The sequence below is a fragment of the Mus musculus genome, chromosome 5 (assembly GCF_000001635.26).
Source record: "Mus musculus strain C57BL/6J chromosome 5, GRCm38.p6 C57BL/6J".
In the NCBI taxonomy this organism is placed as follows: Eukaryota; Metazoa; Chordata; class Mammalia; order Rodentia; family Muridae; genus Mus; species Mus musculus.
In genome coordinates, this window is record NC_000071.6 from 91,387,685 (window position 1) to 91,403,316 (window position 15,632).

General features: G+C 41.3%; 1 protein-coding gene across 1 annotated transcript in view; it reads right to left on the reverse strand.

Moving 5' to 3' along the window:
- Positions 1-15,310, reverse strand: part of Btc (betacellulin, epidermal growth factor family member) — a 45,734-nt gene extending 30,424 nt beyond the window's left edge. The window contains exon 1 of the mRNA NM_007568.5: positions 14,974-15,310. Within this exon, the coding sequence (NP_031594.1) occupies positions 14,974-15,037 (64 nt within the window). The 5' untranslated portion in view covers positions 15,038-15,310. The remainder of the gene's footprint in view (positions 1-14,973) is intronic.
- Positions 15,311-15,632: the final 322 nt, after the last annotated feature.

Consider the following 15,632-nt stretch of genomic DNA (forward strand, 5'->3'; position numbering starts at 1 on the left):
ACTTGACACAGAAAGGAAGACCAAGAACCTGGTACTAGACAGGTAATTGGAAGGGGGGAAAATCTACTACAATTTTTCTAGTAAATAAATACGGCATAGAAATGAGTCCAGAATCACCATGCCTGACCTAAAGCTTTACTACAGAGCAATTGTGATAAAAACTGCATGGTACTGGTATAGAGACAGACAAGTGGACCAATGGAATAGAATTGAAGACCCAGAAATGAACCCACACACCTATGGTCACTTGATCTTCGACAAGGGAGCCAAAACCATCCAGTGGAAGAAAGACAGCATTTTCAACAATTGGTGCTGGCACAACTGGTTGTTATCATGTAGAAGAATGCGAATCGATCCATACTTATCTCCTTGTACTAAGGTCAAATCTAAGTGGATCAAGGAACTTCACATAAAACCAGAGACACTGAAACTTATAGAGGAGAAAGTGGGGAAAAGCCTTGAAGATATGGGCACAGGGGAAAAATTCCTGAACAGAACAGCAATGGCTTGTGCTGTAAGATCGAGAATTGACAAATGGGACCTAATGAAACTCCAAAGTTTCTGCAAGGCAAAAGACACTGTCTATAAGACAAAAAGACCACCAACAGACTGGGAAAGGATCTTTACCTATCCTAAATCAGATAGGGGACTAATATCCAACATATATAAAGAACTCAAGAAGGTGGACCTCAGAAAATCAAATAACCCCCTTAAAAAATGGGGCTCAGAACTGAACAAAGAATTCTCACCTGAGGAATACCAAATGGCAGAGAAGCACCTGAAAAAATGTTCAACATCCTTAATCATCAGGGAAATGCAAATCAAAACAACCCTGAGATTCCACCTCACACCAGTGAGAATGGCTAAGATCAAAAATTCAGATGACAGCAGATGCTGGCGAGGATGTGGAGAAAGAGGAACACTCCTCCATTGTTGGTGGGATTGCAGGCTTGTACAACCACTCTGGAAATCAGTCTGGCGGTTCCTCAGAAAATTGGACATAGTACTACCGGAGGATCCAGCAATACCTCTCCTGGGCATATATCCAGAAGATGCCCCAACTGGTAAGAAGGACACATGCTCCACTATGTTCATAGCAGCCTTATTTATAATAGCCAGAAACTGGAAAGAACCCAGATGCCCCTCAACAGAGGAATGGATACAGAAAATGTGGTACATCTACACAATGGAGTACTACTCAGCTATTAAAAAGAATGAATTTATGAAATTCCTAGCCAAATGGATGGACCTGGAGAGCATCATCCTGAGTGAGGTAACACAATCACAAAGGAACTCACACAATATGTACTCACTGATAAGTGGATACTAGCCCAAAACCTAGGATACCCACGATATAAGATACAATTTCCTAAACACATGAAACTCAAGAAAAATGAAGACTGAAGTGTGGACACTAGGCCCCTCCTTAGAAGTGGGAACAAAACACCCATGGAAGGAGTTACAGAAACAAAGTATGGAGCTGAGATGAAAGGATGGACCATGTAGAGACTGCCATATCCAGGGATCCACCCCATAATCAGCTTCCAAATGCTGACACCATTGCATACACTAGCAAGATTTTACTGAAAGGACCCAGATGTAGCTGTCTCTTGTGAGACTATGCCGGGGCCTAGCAAACACAGAAGTGGATGCTCACAGTCAGCTAATGGATGGATCACAGGGCTTCCAATGGAGGAGCTAGAGAAAGTACCCAAGGAGCTAAAGGGATCTTCAACCCTATAGGTGGAACAACATTATGAACTAACCAGTACCCCTGAGCTCTTGACTCTAGCTGCATATGTATCAAAAGATGGCCTAGTCGGCCATCACTGGAAAGAGAGGCCCATTGGACACGCAGACTTTGTGTGCCCCGGTACAGGGGAACGCCAGGGCCAAAGGGGGGGAGTGGGTGGGTAGGGGAGTGGGGGTGGGTGGGTAAGGGGGACTTTTGGTATAGCATTGGAAATGTAAATGAGCTAAATACCTAATAAAAAATGGAAAAAAAAAAAAAAAAAAAAAAAAAAAAGAAATGAGTCCAGATGGCATATGGCTATGCACATAGATAACTGTGCATCATTCAGTTTTCATCTGAGAAGATTCTTCCTGCAGTTATAATTAGCATAGAAACCTATAATTAATAAACATGAGGAAAACAAGAGACTTAAGTACATTCATCCCTCACTGGGAACTCTATATCATACTCTTTCCTCAAGGTTTAGGGAATCTATCCAGAAGAGAAGGCAGAAGGATTGTAAGAACTAGAGGTGGGGCATGCCTTCAAGGAAGCAACATTTTCCAGACAAGCCAGTCAGTCACAATGAGTGACAGCATGTACAAGAACTACTCAAGCCAGACAAAATATCAGCACAGAGAAAGGGAAGCAGGCATGAAATCTCACCTTTATCCAAGAAACTATTTGCAATTGATAGCTTCTCTGGGGAAAATCATTTTTCTTCAATGGTTGGTAAGAGGTATATCAGACACACTTCAAAACATACTCATCTCTCAAGAGTCATGAGCCAACACCAATTGCACTCAATGGTTTTATTTTGTTTTCTTTCAAAGAGAACAAGAAGCTGGCTGTGCATGGTGGAGGGGGAGGATACAGCAGAAGTGGGGGAGGGAAAATACATGGTATGAATTTCTCAAGGAATAAATAAAATGTACTTTAGGTGAGTTTGAGTAAGCCAACTCCCCTTAGCATTCATCTGTCATTATCTTTATCAGTAAAACTGTTCATAAAGACTAAAAATCAAAAGAAAAAAAAGCACATTATATTAGGAGTATATTTCAAGTGCAAGGAATATGGAAAATCTGTTATACCAGGATCCCATGGAAACACAATGTGTCAAGCTGGAGAGATTTTAAAGCAAAAACTTCCTTAAGGAGCAGGACACTGATATGAATCAGAGGCAATGATGTAGAAATGAGCTTCGTGTATGCAAGAAACAATGGGCAAAGCTGGCTGGCTAGAGAAGAAATGGAAGAAATGCTAAAAAGAGAATTCTCAAGGATCAAGGGCCCTATTGATGTGCGTGCTGTGACTGTGAAATAATTCAGTCGATTTTCTTGTGTGACTTAGGAAAATAAGACTCATTAGGAAATGGTCACACCACCTATTTCATAGTTCTATGCCTGATCAACACATCCTGAAAGACAGATTGACAGTTATGAGGCTGATTAGTCTATAAAACCACTCAATCCATACATAATAGTGATGACTACTGTTTGGGTAGCAACCAGTAAGAAAGAACAAGAGGGTATCATTTGGTTGGCTTTTGTTTAAAAAGTGAACTGAGCCTTATAATTACATATACAAACTCATCTCACAACACAAAGCCACTCTTCTGGCTGACTACAATTAAAGACTGTCTCTAATTTATCTAAACACTAGTGAAGATTTTTCTCCCAAATTTCTACTGCAAAGTGGTAATGTTAGAAAAAAGTGTCCTCTGACATATCAGTACTTGAAATTCCCATCAATCTATTTTAGCAGATATAGCCGTGGTTTCTGTTTCCTTCACACAAAGGTCCAGTTGACAGCTCTTATTCAACGATGAAGTCTTCCGAGAGACTGCGAGGTAGAAACTTCCTCAGGCATAAGACTGCTGCTCTATTCCAAGATGGGGTCCATGAGGAGAAAAAGTCACTGAACCAGTTTTGGGTAGAAAAAAATCAAGTAATTTTCTGCTTCACTATTGGCTTCCAGCTCTGATGGCTTGCCTCTTCTCATCTCTGGGGAGGCTGGCAGCTTCTTCATTTGAAGATCTTCTAACCTTCCAAACATCCTCAAGGTGAAGTGTCTTTATTCTGTATTCATAAAAACACAATACATCCTGGAAGACATTTGGTCCACCTGGTTTCTCACCCAGAGATCACTTCTTCACACTCCCCGTAAGTGCTAAGAACTCCCCCCAAATTGTCCAAGTGTGGAAAAACTCACCACGTCCTAGAGAATTCTATTCCATTTTTGTTGTTGTTGTTGTTTTCAAGGCTTCATATGAGAAAGGATTTCTTCCTGGATTAAGGTGAGCCTATCTCCTTAGGCTTCAAGCTCATTGATCTAGCTTGTACTCTGAACCATGCGTTTCCAAGTATGTTAAGTTGTCTTGGATAAACTAGGATTTATCCTTCCCAGTCCTGTTTATGTGACTTGTTTATGTGCATGTTTGCTTCTTCATTTATCACCAGTCTGGTTCCTGAGCTCTCAGGAGCCCCAGTGATGAGCACACAGCTCACTCTTCATCCTCAGCAGCCGCATCCTTTCCATCCCCAGCATTCCAGGGCTGATCCTCAATCCCCAAAACCAGTCCTGCTCTGTTTCTTGGATTTCCTTTCCTTTCTTTCATCCTCAGCCCTTTCTCTGACTTCCATACCACAAGTTCGACATCACTGACACCGTTTCGTTTTTATTTTGTTTGGTTTGAGACTGGGTTTTACCAGTAGCTCTGGTTGGCCTTGAATTCAAAGAAATCTCCCTCTTTCGGTTTTTGAGTGGATGTGCCCTCATTTCTGGTCCTGGTTTTGACTAATTTACATTACTCAGGAAAACAAAGCAATCCATTTTATGAACATATATGAAGTACATGCAAATACATTGAAATAAAGAGATTCTGTGAGGTATCTGTCTCCTCATGATCACTGTAGTCTTAGGACTACCCAAAACATGAATACAATGTCAATTCTAGCAACATACAATGAATAAAGACAATATGACATACACATAAATAGGATACTCAGTATCCTTGAAAATAAAAGAAACCTCTCCACATGTGATGCTGTTTGAAAACAAGTCATTAAATCAGGTCTCCACTGAAAGGCATCAAGGAATTAAGTTCCATCTTCAAAGGGAGGAGTATCTATCTATGTATCTATAATTACTCTATAATGAAACACTGTTCTTCAGTTAGAAATCCTTTTTAACATGTAGTCTCCTAGGATAATGTTAGAGAAGACCCTAATACGTCTGGGATGAAGCAGATGGTGTGTGCTTTTCACAGTCCCTGGGAAAACAGCTGAGGTTGAATCCCACTGTTCTCACTTCTGGTTGGCCTCCATAGCTCAGCTGGCTGCCCTGAAGCAAACGTGCCCTCTTCCAAATATGGTGTCATGCACCTTCTTTGTCTCTGATTATCACCTTTGGAGTGAGCTATAGTCTTTGTGTCTCCTACCATGTGTATCTAAGTCCTGTCAATAGAGATGATGAATTCCTACACAAACTTAGTTACACATTTTCTTCTCTCAGCCAAGTTTTTTATCAGAAGACATTTGTCTTGCCTCTGACTCTTTTCTCATCTGTTCTTTGCACACTAGATCACTCTTAAAGCACTGTGTTTATCAGCTTATTAGCCTATGGAGAAACCAATATAGTGCCTTTATCCATTATTATTACAACCCTGAGAAGGCCAGCGGACATGAGTTAAAGAAAAAACAACGTCTCCCTTGATGTTATAGAACCTCCATACAATAGGTGGAACTTGGAAGATAAAGAATAAAACACTTGTTTTGGTTTCCTCTCTCTCAGGAGCATGAATCAATTTTCTTAAACATGTCATTACATCATAATCATTAAAAAATTTAACCCTATTAATTATTAAAATATTAGTCTCTCTCAAAAGATTCTGTTGTTACCACAAGATGAACCTGTGCTATTTTCTAGTGGTGATAATCTCCAAGTTTATAAAGCCTAGCAGTGAGTGATTAGGGACCAAAGAAGTCAGACATCGTGGTGTATACCTGCCATCTCAACATTCAGGAGGCTGAGGTAGGAAGATTATGAGTTCAAGACCAGCCTGAGTTCTATAATGAGACCTTGTCTAAAAACATAAAACAAAGAAAAGAACCATGGGTCTGACTATTGACCCAGACCTTTGATTAATGTAAGTCAACCCATCACCGAGCAGTAGTGAGCAAGGCAAAAGGCAGAGTGAACTTTTCCTCTGTGTTTAAACCAATTGACCATTTGAGAAACCATAAAATATTTCAAAGTTTCACTTGTCACTAAAAGCATGACTTTATCTAAATTACAAAATCACCTGGCTCCGCTTCCTAAGGAGGAAGCTTTTTTGAGAATTCAGTGTTCTGATTAAAGGCTTTATTTTAGAAAGTCCCTCCTTCTGTAGTCAGTATTTCCCTCAATACACCACAAAGCTAACTTTGTAATCTAGGCATTTGAGAATTCTCCTTCTTTTGGTGCACTCATAAAAAAATATATAGCACATATTCATCTGCCTATCTTCGAATTGTATACTCCTCTACCACTGTCATGGAAGAGTTGTCTCCAGTCTTTAATCCATTAATGGATTCTCTATCATTCGGCCCTTAGATTCTCCTGCTATGAGGATCATATTTAATCTGTACTATACGCTCTCATCAGGTCTCCACTGTGATGAACATTTTAACAAAGCATGTTATAAACTCATTTTAGGAGATAATTGTTTATAATTAAATTATTCTTTTTAGTTCATTGATGCCAAATAGTCATAGACATACTTTAAAGTAATATTAGGCGACCTTTAAAACAGTAAAATTATGAAATTAAAATAAATTCAGATCTTTCTCATTATTATATGTTTTTTTTATTTGCTTCTAATCTTTTTTTTCCATTTTTTATTAGGTATTTAGCTCATTTACATTTCCAATGCTATACCAAAAGTCCCCCATACCCACCCACCCCCAATCCCTTACCCACCCACTCCCCCTTTTTGGCACTGGCGTTCCCCTGTACTGGGGCATATAAAGTTTGCGTGTCCAATGGGCCTCTCTTTCCAGTGATGGCCGACTAGGCCATCTTTTGATACATATGCAGCTAGAGTCAAGAGCTCCGGGGTACTGGTTAGTTCATAATGTTGTTCCACCTATAGGGTTGCAGATCCCTTTAGCTCCTTGGGTACTTTCTCTAGCTCCTCCATTGGGAGCCCTGTGATCCATCCATTAGCTGACTGTGAGCATCCACTTCTGTGTTTGCTAGGCCCCGGCATAGTCTCACAAGAGACAGCTACATCTGGGTCCTTTCGATAAAATCTTGCTAGTGTATGCAATGGTGTCAGCGTTTGGATGCTGATTATGGGGTGGATCCCTGGATATGGCAGTCTCTACATGGACCATCCTTTCATCTCAGCTCCAAACTTTGTCTCTGTAACTCCTTCCATTCCTAGCCAAATGGATGGACCTGGAGGGCATCATCCTGAGTGAGGTAACACATTCACAAAGGAACTCACACAATATGTACTCACTGATAAGTGGATATTAGCCCAAAACCTAGGATACCCAAGATATAAGATACAATTTCCTAAACACATGAAACTCAAGAAAAATGAAGACTGAAGTGTGGACACTATGCCCCTCCTTAGAAGTGGGAACAAAACACCCTTGGAAGGAGTTATTATATGTTTTATAAATAACAATAGTGCTCTCTGTTCCAAACCAAGCTTTTTGCCATATGCAAGAACCCTACTTTGGGATAGAATGATATGCTGCTAGTGGTGGTCACTAACACTAACGTCCATGAGTAAATCAAATTCTGCCAGGTCATCTCACTCAGAGACCAAGTTCTGATGCCATCTTGACAGAAATCTGTCTAGAAAAAAATGTCATGTTTAGCAGATCTAAAGACATAAATGCAAAGAGTTTTGGGAGAAAGTACAAGTCTCCTGAATTTTGCTTATCACAGTTCTCTCTCTCTCTCTCTCTCTCTCTCTCTCTCTCTCTCTCTCTCTCTCTGTGTGTGTGTGCATTATAGTGTAATGTTTACATTAAGCACTTTGTTGCCTACTATGAGGAGACAGTGGTCTAGGAAGACTTCCTGAACTAACGCCCTTCATTTGCTCAATAAGTGCTCGCTGAATACTCCTATACAGAAGCATTGCTCTAGGCACTCAGATGTGCACTCTAACAAGACCTCTGCCGTGGTGATGGACAAGCATTCTTGCCTTCTTTTTTCCTCCAAAGGTGAAGCGTGATGCTTTCTTCTTCTCCTTTGCTCAAGGTGCAGAATCTATCGCTTCACTAATTTAACAAATGCAATCATTCTATTTCTAGTTTTGAAACTATAACTATAAAGGATTTTGAAAGTTACCCACACATTCACAACGTTGAGAATGGCCATACTGTTCGAGACACACACAATTCCTGCAATACTCTATGTTGACCTCAGAATGACCCTGTGTCCCTCAGTGTTGATGATGATTATTATTTTGAGTGTCAGAGAATGAGATGTGGGTAAGTTAATTATCTCTGTTGTAAGCCACCGATGGAACAACTTAACATTATAAATGGCTACCTAAAGAATTTGAATTTTTCTCCTGAAAATTTATGAAATAATATCTTTTCCATTTCTCTGATACTCAGAAATAAATTTTGACATTTCATCACTGACACTTCTTCCAAATTGACAGTTCTATTCCTTTTTAATTGAAGCAATTATTTCTGTAATTCAAATAAATGAGACAATCTTATTGTGATGAGATGACTGCAAATATCGAAATCACCTTGCAAATATATTCAGCTACTGTGGAATGACTGTGCCTCCCGTCAATGTCAGACAGCGATGTGAAGCTCTGAACTACGTGAAATCAGAATCAAAATTATCAGGTGACAAAGAATCTATGGCGGTGTTTCATATTCAAAGGCTAGACATGCATTTCACTTTCCTTGCAAATTTATGTTGCACATTTTCCTTACAAAATCAGTCAAAGTAAAGTTCTTTGGGGAGAGATTTTTGTCTGTAGTCTATTTCACAACTTGCAGGATCAGAAACAGGAGAAAGAAAGGTTGAAGAAAAAGATGTTTTTCATCAACCAATACACCCTGATTATTAATTGGGAATCCAGATTCAAAATTGCAACAAAAAAAAATATTAAGAAGATCTCAGTCACAATGACGTTTTCTCTGATTTCCTATTGTCTAGTGTAATGGATTACCTGTGTCTGAGATGTACTGTTGGGGCTCACTGTAGATGTTTTACAGAGATGAAGATCATCCATGCAATAGCCTTGCTCTATCTATTCCTGTCAGGTTTGATAACTGAAGGTACTAAGCCTGAGAGGGTTTGAGGGACTGAGGTCTCAGAGTTAGCAATTCCCAGCATCGGGGATTACAGCCAATGGTCTGGCTAAGCCTGCTTCTTAACTCCTATATTAGTCCAGATTAGAGTGGACCTTGTCACGTCTTCTCAGTAACAGGCGAGTGGATCTAGTCTAGAATAATATAAAACAATGCCATCACCCAACTAGCTACAGGAGCACGTGGGTGCCACATGGCTGAAAACAGACTATACTAGGAAGGTGTCAGAGTCATCCTATACATTCTAGTTTATTTAAGTGTGGGATCAGACTAGACTCTCTGGAGTGATGCTTGTCACAGGCCGAAGTAAACACCTGCTCCGAGTCAACTCTACCAACGAGGATAACCCAGGCCCTGGTTCATGGGCAGGCAGGTTACATGGGTGGATTGAAGATCTAGAATCTTCCAAATACCCCAAGATAGCCAAAGATGATGGAGATGCACAGGGAGGCGGCATCACTGAAGGTGAGGAAACAGCTATGAAGAATTCCATTTTAAAAAATAATCCAGGAATATGGGATCCCACTGTGAGTTTTAATGCAGCATGACATCTCTGGCTTTTAGGGTCCTGTCTGTCCCATTCAGCAGTGGGTGCTTATCTACTAGGATTCGGAAACTCACTTCACACTTTAAAATTCATACTCAATAATGTCAGAAACATGGACTCCTTACAGAATCCATATATCTATATTCCTCGTCTAGCTCCTATACTAGGAGTATATGTTTTATAGATAAAATAAATTCTCATTTTTTCAGACCAGAGCCTGTCCTGTACTACATTTTTGGTCAATTTTGTGCTGAAAATGAGATAAAAAACTATAGAGATGGCTTTACAAAGATTCCCCCAAAATATAAAGAGTAACAATGCGGAGATTCTATAGGCCAAGCAGAGACCTAAATACTGTGTCCATCAGAAGCCTAGAGGGCAGACTACTAAGAAGAAACTTAGGAAGGGGTCAACTCCAAGCCCTCCAAAATGTGTTGATTTATCTGTGCTGAAGATCCTTTGACCTTTCTCCTAGCTGATCTGTCCTGTATCCCCTCATGTTCAGAACAGTTGGACCACACAGCTCACTCCAAGGAAAGGAGGAGAAAGGTTTGTGTACCCTAGCTGTAAGCTAGGCAGTTGTTGGCTCTACCATTTTCATGTGTGATTTAGAACAAATAAAGAATTCTCTAGTACGGACAAGACCAAGGAGAGCAGCCTCCAAAGTGAATCTATTTCGATGTTCACAGAGACTACCAAAACTGTATTTTGTTGTTTTTCTTCTATTGAGTAGCACACAGAAATCCATGAATATAACTTTATTACTCTTTACTGGTGAAAAGCATTTCTCTAATAGAGAAGAGGCATTCAAAGAGCCTTTTAAGCTGCCTTAATTACATTCACTGTCCTTCCCTGCCCCATGTAATAACTTCTTTTTCTTTTCTTGGTGTTAGATATTAAATCCAGGGCCTCAAACATGCTAGACACTGAGGTATATTCCCAATATCCAAATACTTCTTTTGAGGAGCTTTTTTGACCAATCAAATCTTCCCTAGAACCAAACCTATAAGACATGCACAGTATGTTTGAATTTTCAACATAGAACAGAAGAAATGATCTTACTTTTTGCAAAATGAAAGCCTTTCTTGTGGAAGGCTCTTTCATACCTGCAGTGCCAAGCTCACATAGGAAGGGATGAAAAACCACGCATCCCTGACCTATGGGCCACTGATTTGCAACATGAAATCAAAAGATTTATTCGACTTGTGACTTTCTGGTAGGAACATGCTCACCAGCAGCCATGTGCACTTATCCATTCAATTAACTAATCATTTTTAATTCCTATTTTATGCCAGGAATTCTCTATTCAACCCTTCATGAGCAAAGAAGGCCAAATAATGAATGTGGAATTTTTAAAAGATACAAATGTTCTATTACTGACCCATTCCTTTATGGAATTCATACCAGACTTTCAAAACAAGAAAATTGAATGTGAACACTACTGGGCTCTCCAAACTCATTCTGTAATTCATGCCATTAACCCACAGATCAGTGAATAACAATCTAATCTACATACCCTTCAAAAATGTAAAGAATGAACGCAAGTATTTTATGGTCAGTTGACCTTAACAACTGATAATCAAACTAGGAGATTACTTAATTGATATGAATTCAGATTAAATACCCCATCTCTCTCCAACCATCTAAAAAAAAAAACTCTATTTCTTTACATTCTCACTACTAAAGACTCACTTTAGCTACTGAGAGACTTTTCTTTAAGATACAGTCATTAGCCTTAGAAAGTACATTCTTTTCAATCATATTTGCTTTCCTTTTCAGTTTGGCTTGTGAGCACTAAAGTTAGCAAGAAACAAGAGTCACCCAAACTAGATTTAGGTTCTCAAGGTTTGCCTTTGCATGCAAGCGAATGCAAACAGAGTCCAGAATAAAATCACTCCAGGGTGTTCCCCACTTTTGGCACGTGAGAACTCATTTCTTTGTCATTTAAAGAATCATATAGGACATAGATTTCATTACATATTATCTCTTATAATTCTAAAAGGTGGGACTAAAACACAATGTTAGGGTAAAAGAAAAGAAAAGAAAAGAAAAGAAAAGGAAAGGAAAGGAAAGGAAAGGAAAAGAAAAAGAAAAAGAAAAAGAAAAAGAAAAAGAAAAAGAAAAAGAAAAAGAAAAAGAAAAAGAAAAAGGAAAAGGAAAAGAAAAAGAAGAAGAAAAGGAAAAGAAAAAGAAGAAGAAAAGAAAAGAAAAGCAGTATTTAACATCTCTATTTGAATGGTGCCCTCTCAGCCATGGGAATTAGATCCTGATCAGCTACTACTAGAATTAGTAGCTAAATTTGATTAACAAGAGCATAAGAATGAGAAATGGAAGTCAAGATTTCCAGTGATTCTCTAAACACGATTTTGGATAGTTTTAATAAAATAAAATCAACTCGATGTATGTAAGGGATATTAAGCACATAGATAAATACATGTTTACGCATATAGATTTACAATATGTGTTAAATTTATGTCTATCTTATAAAACTAATTGTTTTGTGGTATACCTCTTTTTTTCTATCTCCAACTCAAATTTCCTTCATAAAATTCCTAAAGGGAGCATCTCATATATATTTTTTTCTTTTGTTGCATCTGCACCTACAAAGCATATGCTATTCCTAACTGATCATGTTTTATTTCAGTTGTTTGTGTATGTGAAGAATGTGGCATTGACACAACACCTCCTCATTGTACAAATGAAGACAGTGACGTCAAGAAGCACATAGCTTACAGGTATCCCAGAGACATGGAGGAGCAGGGATGGAGCCAGGTCTCCCATCTGCTCAGTGACAGTGTGCAGTGTTCTTTTCACTGTCACGAAGGTCACGTCACCTCACATCACACTGCTCACAGTTTTTGCAAAAGTAAAATGACATATGGTTTAAATTAGGAATGGGACTTACAGTGTGTGTGTGTGTGTGTGTGTGTGTGTGTGTGTGTGTGTGTGTGTGTCGCGCGCGCGCACACACACAAGCCTGCCTTGATAGAAGGAGGAATACTTAATGGAAACAGTGATGTCAACAAATCATATCCCATGGCCCTTTGCAAGGGGATCTAGAGACAGAATCTGGTCTCCTAAGCCATCAGTTATTAGGGAGGTTGCGCATTTAGGTTTCCCTGGGTGTATTATAACACTGGGTGAGAGGATTGAGTTGGTTGTTTTGTTTTGTTTTCTGGACAGGTTGAGGTTATAGAATAGAGTGGTTGACAGTTAAGGGGGTAAAGCCCATCAGCCCTGAAAAATCATTTCTTTCCTGACTCTCCCTCTGGCCCAGAAATGTAGCTCATGTTTAACTCATACACTCAAGACAATCAAGCCATTTAGCCCATTGTCCCTTCCCCTCCCACACAGCACCCTAATGCCGGTTTTATCTCCTCTGATTCATTGTTTACTTCCTCCATTCATGACTTGTAACTGAGTCTGCTTAACTGCTTATTGATTTCTGATGAGATATTTTAACTTGTCTTGGATTTGTTTTGGGGTGTTTATTTTTGTTTTTTGCTTGTTTGTTTTGTTTGGTTTGGTTTTGTTTTTGATTCTCCCTAATCTACACTTTCTCTCAAGCCAATTGCTTCTTTCTTCAGGAGAGAATTACTGCTGAGTCAGCATCCCTCCACTAGAGGCTTTTGCCTTCCCCACTCTTACCCCGACTTCCTCCCATCTTTCAGGTTCTCCCAGTACCCACACATATCTTCTGTGTGACTTCTCATCATTCCATATTCAACATGGAGCTCTCCCTTCTCTGCTTGTCTGAGCTTTTCCCTGTCACTTTGGCATTCCCAACTCAACATAAAGCAAGAACCACACCTAAGAATCTCAGGACCACTCTTCTGCCTGCTTCCTGTATACATTAGCATATAGTTCACTATACCAAGATGAAGAAGATCTTGGCTGGGGGGCAATCCAGACAAGGTAGAGGATGTGAGTGCCAGCTGTGTTTAAGTGATACTGACAATAGTCTCAGCACTTCCTCTACACCTCCATCTCATGTCCTCTTGGTTCACATCACTCTACAGTGGGTTAAGGTGACATGCCTCCACTGTAGGCTAAGCCAGTCCTTCCTCTCTAACCTGGACCTTACATGCAGTCCTTCTGCCACCAGGTTGACAAGCATTTTATCTGCCTCTCTAGTTCTGGAGACACAGCCAAACAAAAATTTCACTTATATTATCTGTTTTTACACCTTGATAAACAATCTTGTCCCTTTTTACAGTTGTTAGCCCTCTCCAGGCTTGAGAGAAGGTATATAATATAGCACGGTGACACATAAGAGGTCCCTCTCCTTACAATGTCTCAATGCTCTTAGATTCCACATAAGGCTAGAAAGCACCCTTCCCTTCCAGAACCCCCAAGGACCTCGAAGCAGAGGTCTGGAGATGGCTGGGCTCTCCCACCAGGCTGTCCTCTCGTCTGCTACTCAGAGGCAGAGGGCAGGATGCCACCTGAAGCTGCACTCTGCTTCCACAGCTCTGGCTTCCAGGGAGCCGCCTCTCCTCTCTTGCTTCTGCGGACATCCAGGAGTTCTCAACCAACAGGCCCTAATTTTCCAAATAAAGAGATGTATTTCCTCTCCTGACTTTTCAAAGTAGGAAGCAAAAGGTCCCAAGTGAGGCCGTTTGGTATTTTTTCATTTCTCTTTGCTTTCTCGTCCTGAACGAAAAACAGTCACAGAAAGCTCTCAAGAGAGGACTTCTCCCTCGCAGCTCCTGCCACACGAATGGAAGAAAGAAAAGGGAGAGAGAAGGTGTGTGTGTGTGTGTGTGTGTGTGTGTTTGTGTGTGTTTTCCAGGAACGAGACAGAGAGAGAGAGAGAGAGAGAGAGAGAGAGAGAGAGAGAGAGAGAGAGAGAGAGAGAGAGAGGAGAGAAGACGGGACTGCTTTTGAGACTACCAGTAGCTTAGGAGGATTCATCACACACACACACACACACACACACACACACACACACACACACACACACACACACTCACACACACACAAGCACGTTGCTCTCCAGTCCATGCATGTTAGGAATGCCCGCCTCTGCCTTCTGCAGGTATCCTTCTCGGTGCAGACTCCCTTGCTTCTTCCTTTGAGAGTCTCCTCCCATCTCAGGCACCTGCTAAGCACCTCCCGGGTCCCTGCCAGCACCTTCCGCGAGCTCTGCTCCTGGCACTTCAAGGTGCCACCTGAGCACAGCCCAGCAGCAGGCAGCAGGATCCCTGCCGCCCTGGGCCTCGAGTATACCCAGGGAAGACTCCAACAGGTGCAAGCCAGAGGCGGGATCTTAACTTCACCAGCTCACTCTTTCAGCAAGGTTCACAGGACTCCAGCCCCCATGACTTTCCTCCTGATCTGTAGCTCTCAGAATGAACACTTACCCAGGGCAAGGACCAGGAGCAGCGGCAGGGAGCTGACACTGCTACCCGGGGCTGTTGGGTCCATCAACTGTGCTGTGAGGGGCAGGGCAGCCCCTGGATGAGTCCTCAGGTTCCTTCTCTATGCCCTTCCTGGGCCCTGGCACCGAGAGGGTGCTTGAAAACTAATCCCTGAGCCAGGAGGAAGCGAAACTAAGCAGCAGGCAGCCTGCCTACAGAGCAGGGAAACACCCGGGGCGGGCAGCCAGCGGGCTCCAGTGTCACCCAGAACTGGGAGCCTCCTATTTATCCTGGAGCCTTCTGCACACACCCCCGGAGAGGCACACCACTTGGTGCTGGTAGCCTGCACGCTGCTCCCACCCAGCTGCCCCACACCCATACTCACACCCAAGGACACGCTCAGAGGGCCACGGGGCCAGCTCTCCCACTCCCCCTGCTGGGTCTCACCTGACGGTTCATTTCTTTCCCCCTGTGGGACAAAACAAGGTAAATGGGGCCCAGAAGAGAGGCAGAAGAGGACCTGGTCATGTGGCCTCAACTCATGAAGCCCTCTGGGGGAAAGTCTAGAAGTCTCCTTCTGGCCTAAGGAGCGAATTCTGAGACTAGAGCGAAGTTCACTGAAAAGAAAAAACAAACAGACAAACAACAACAACAACAACAAC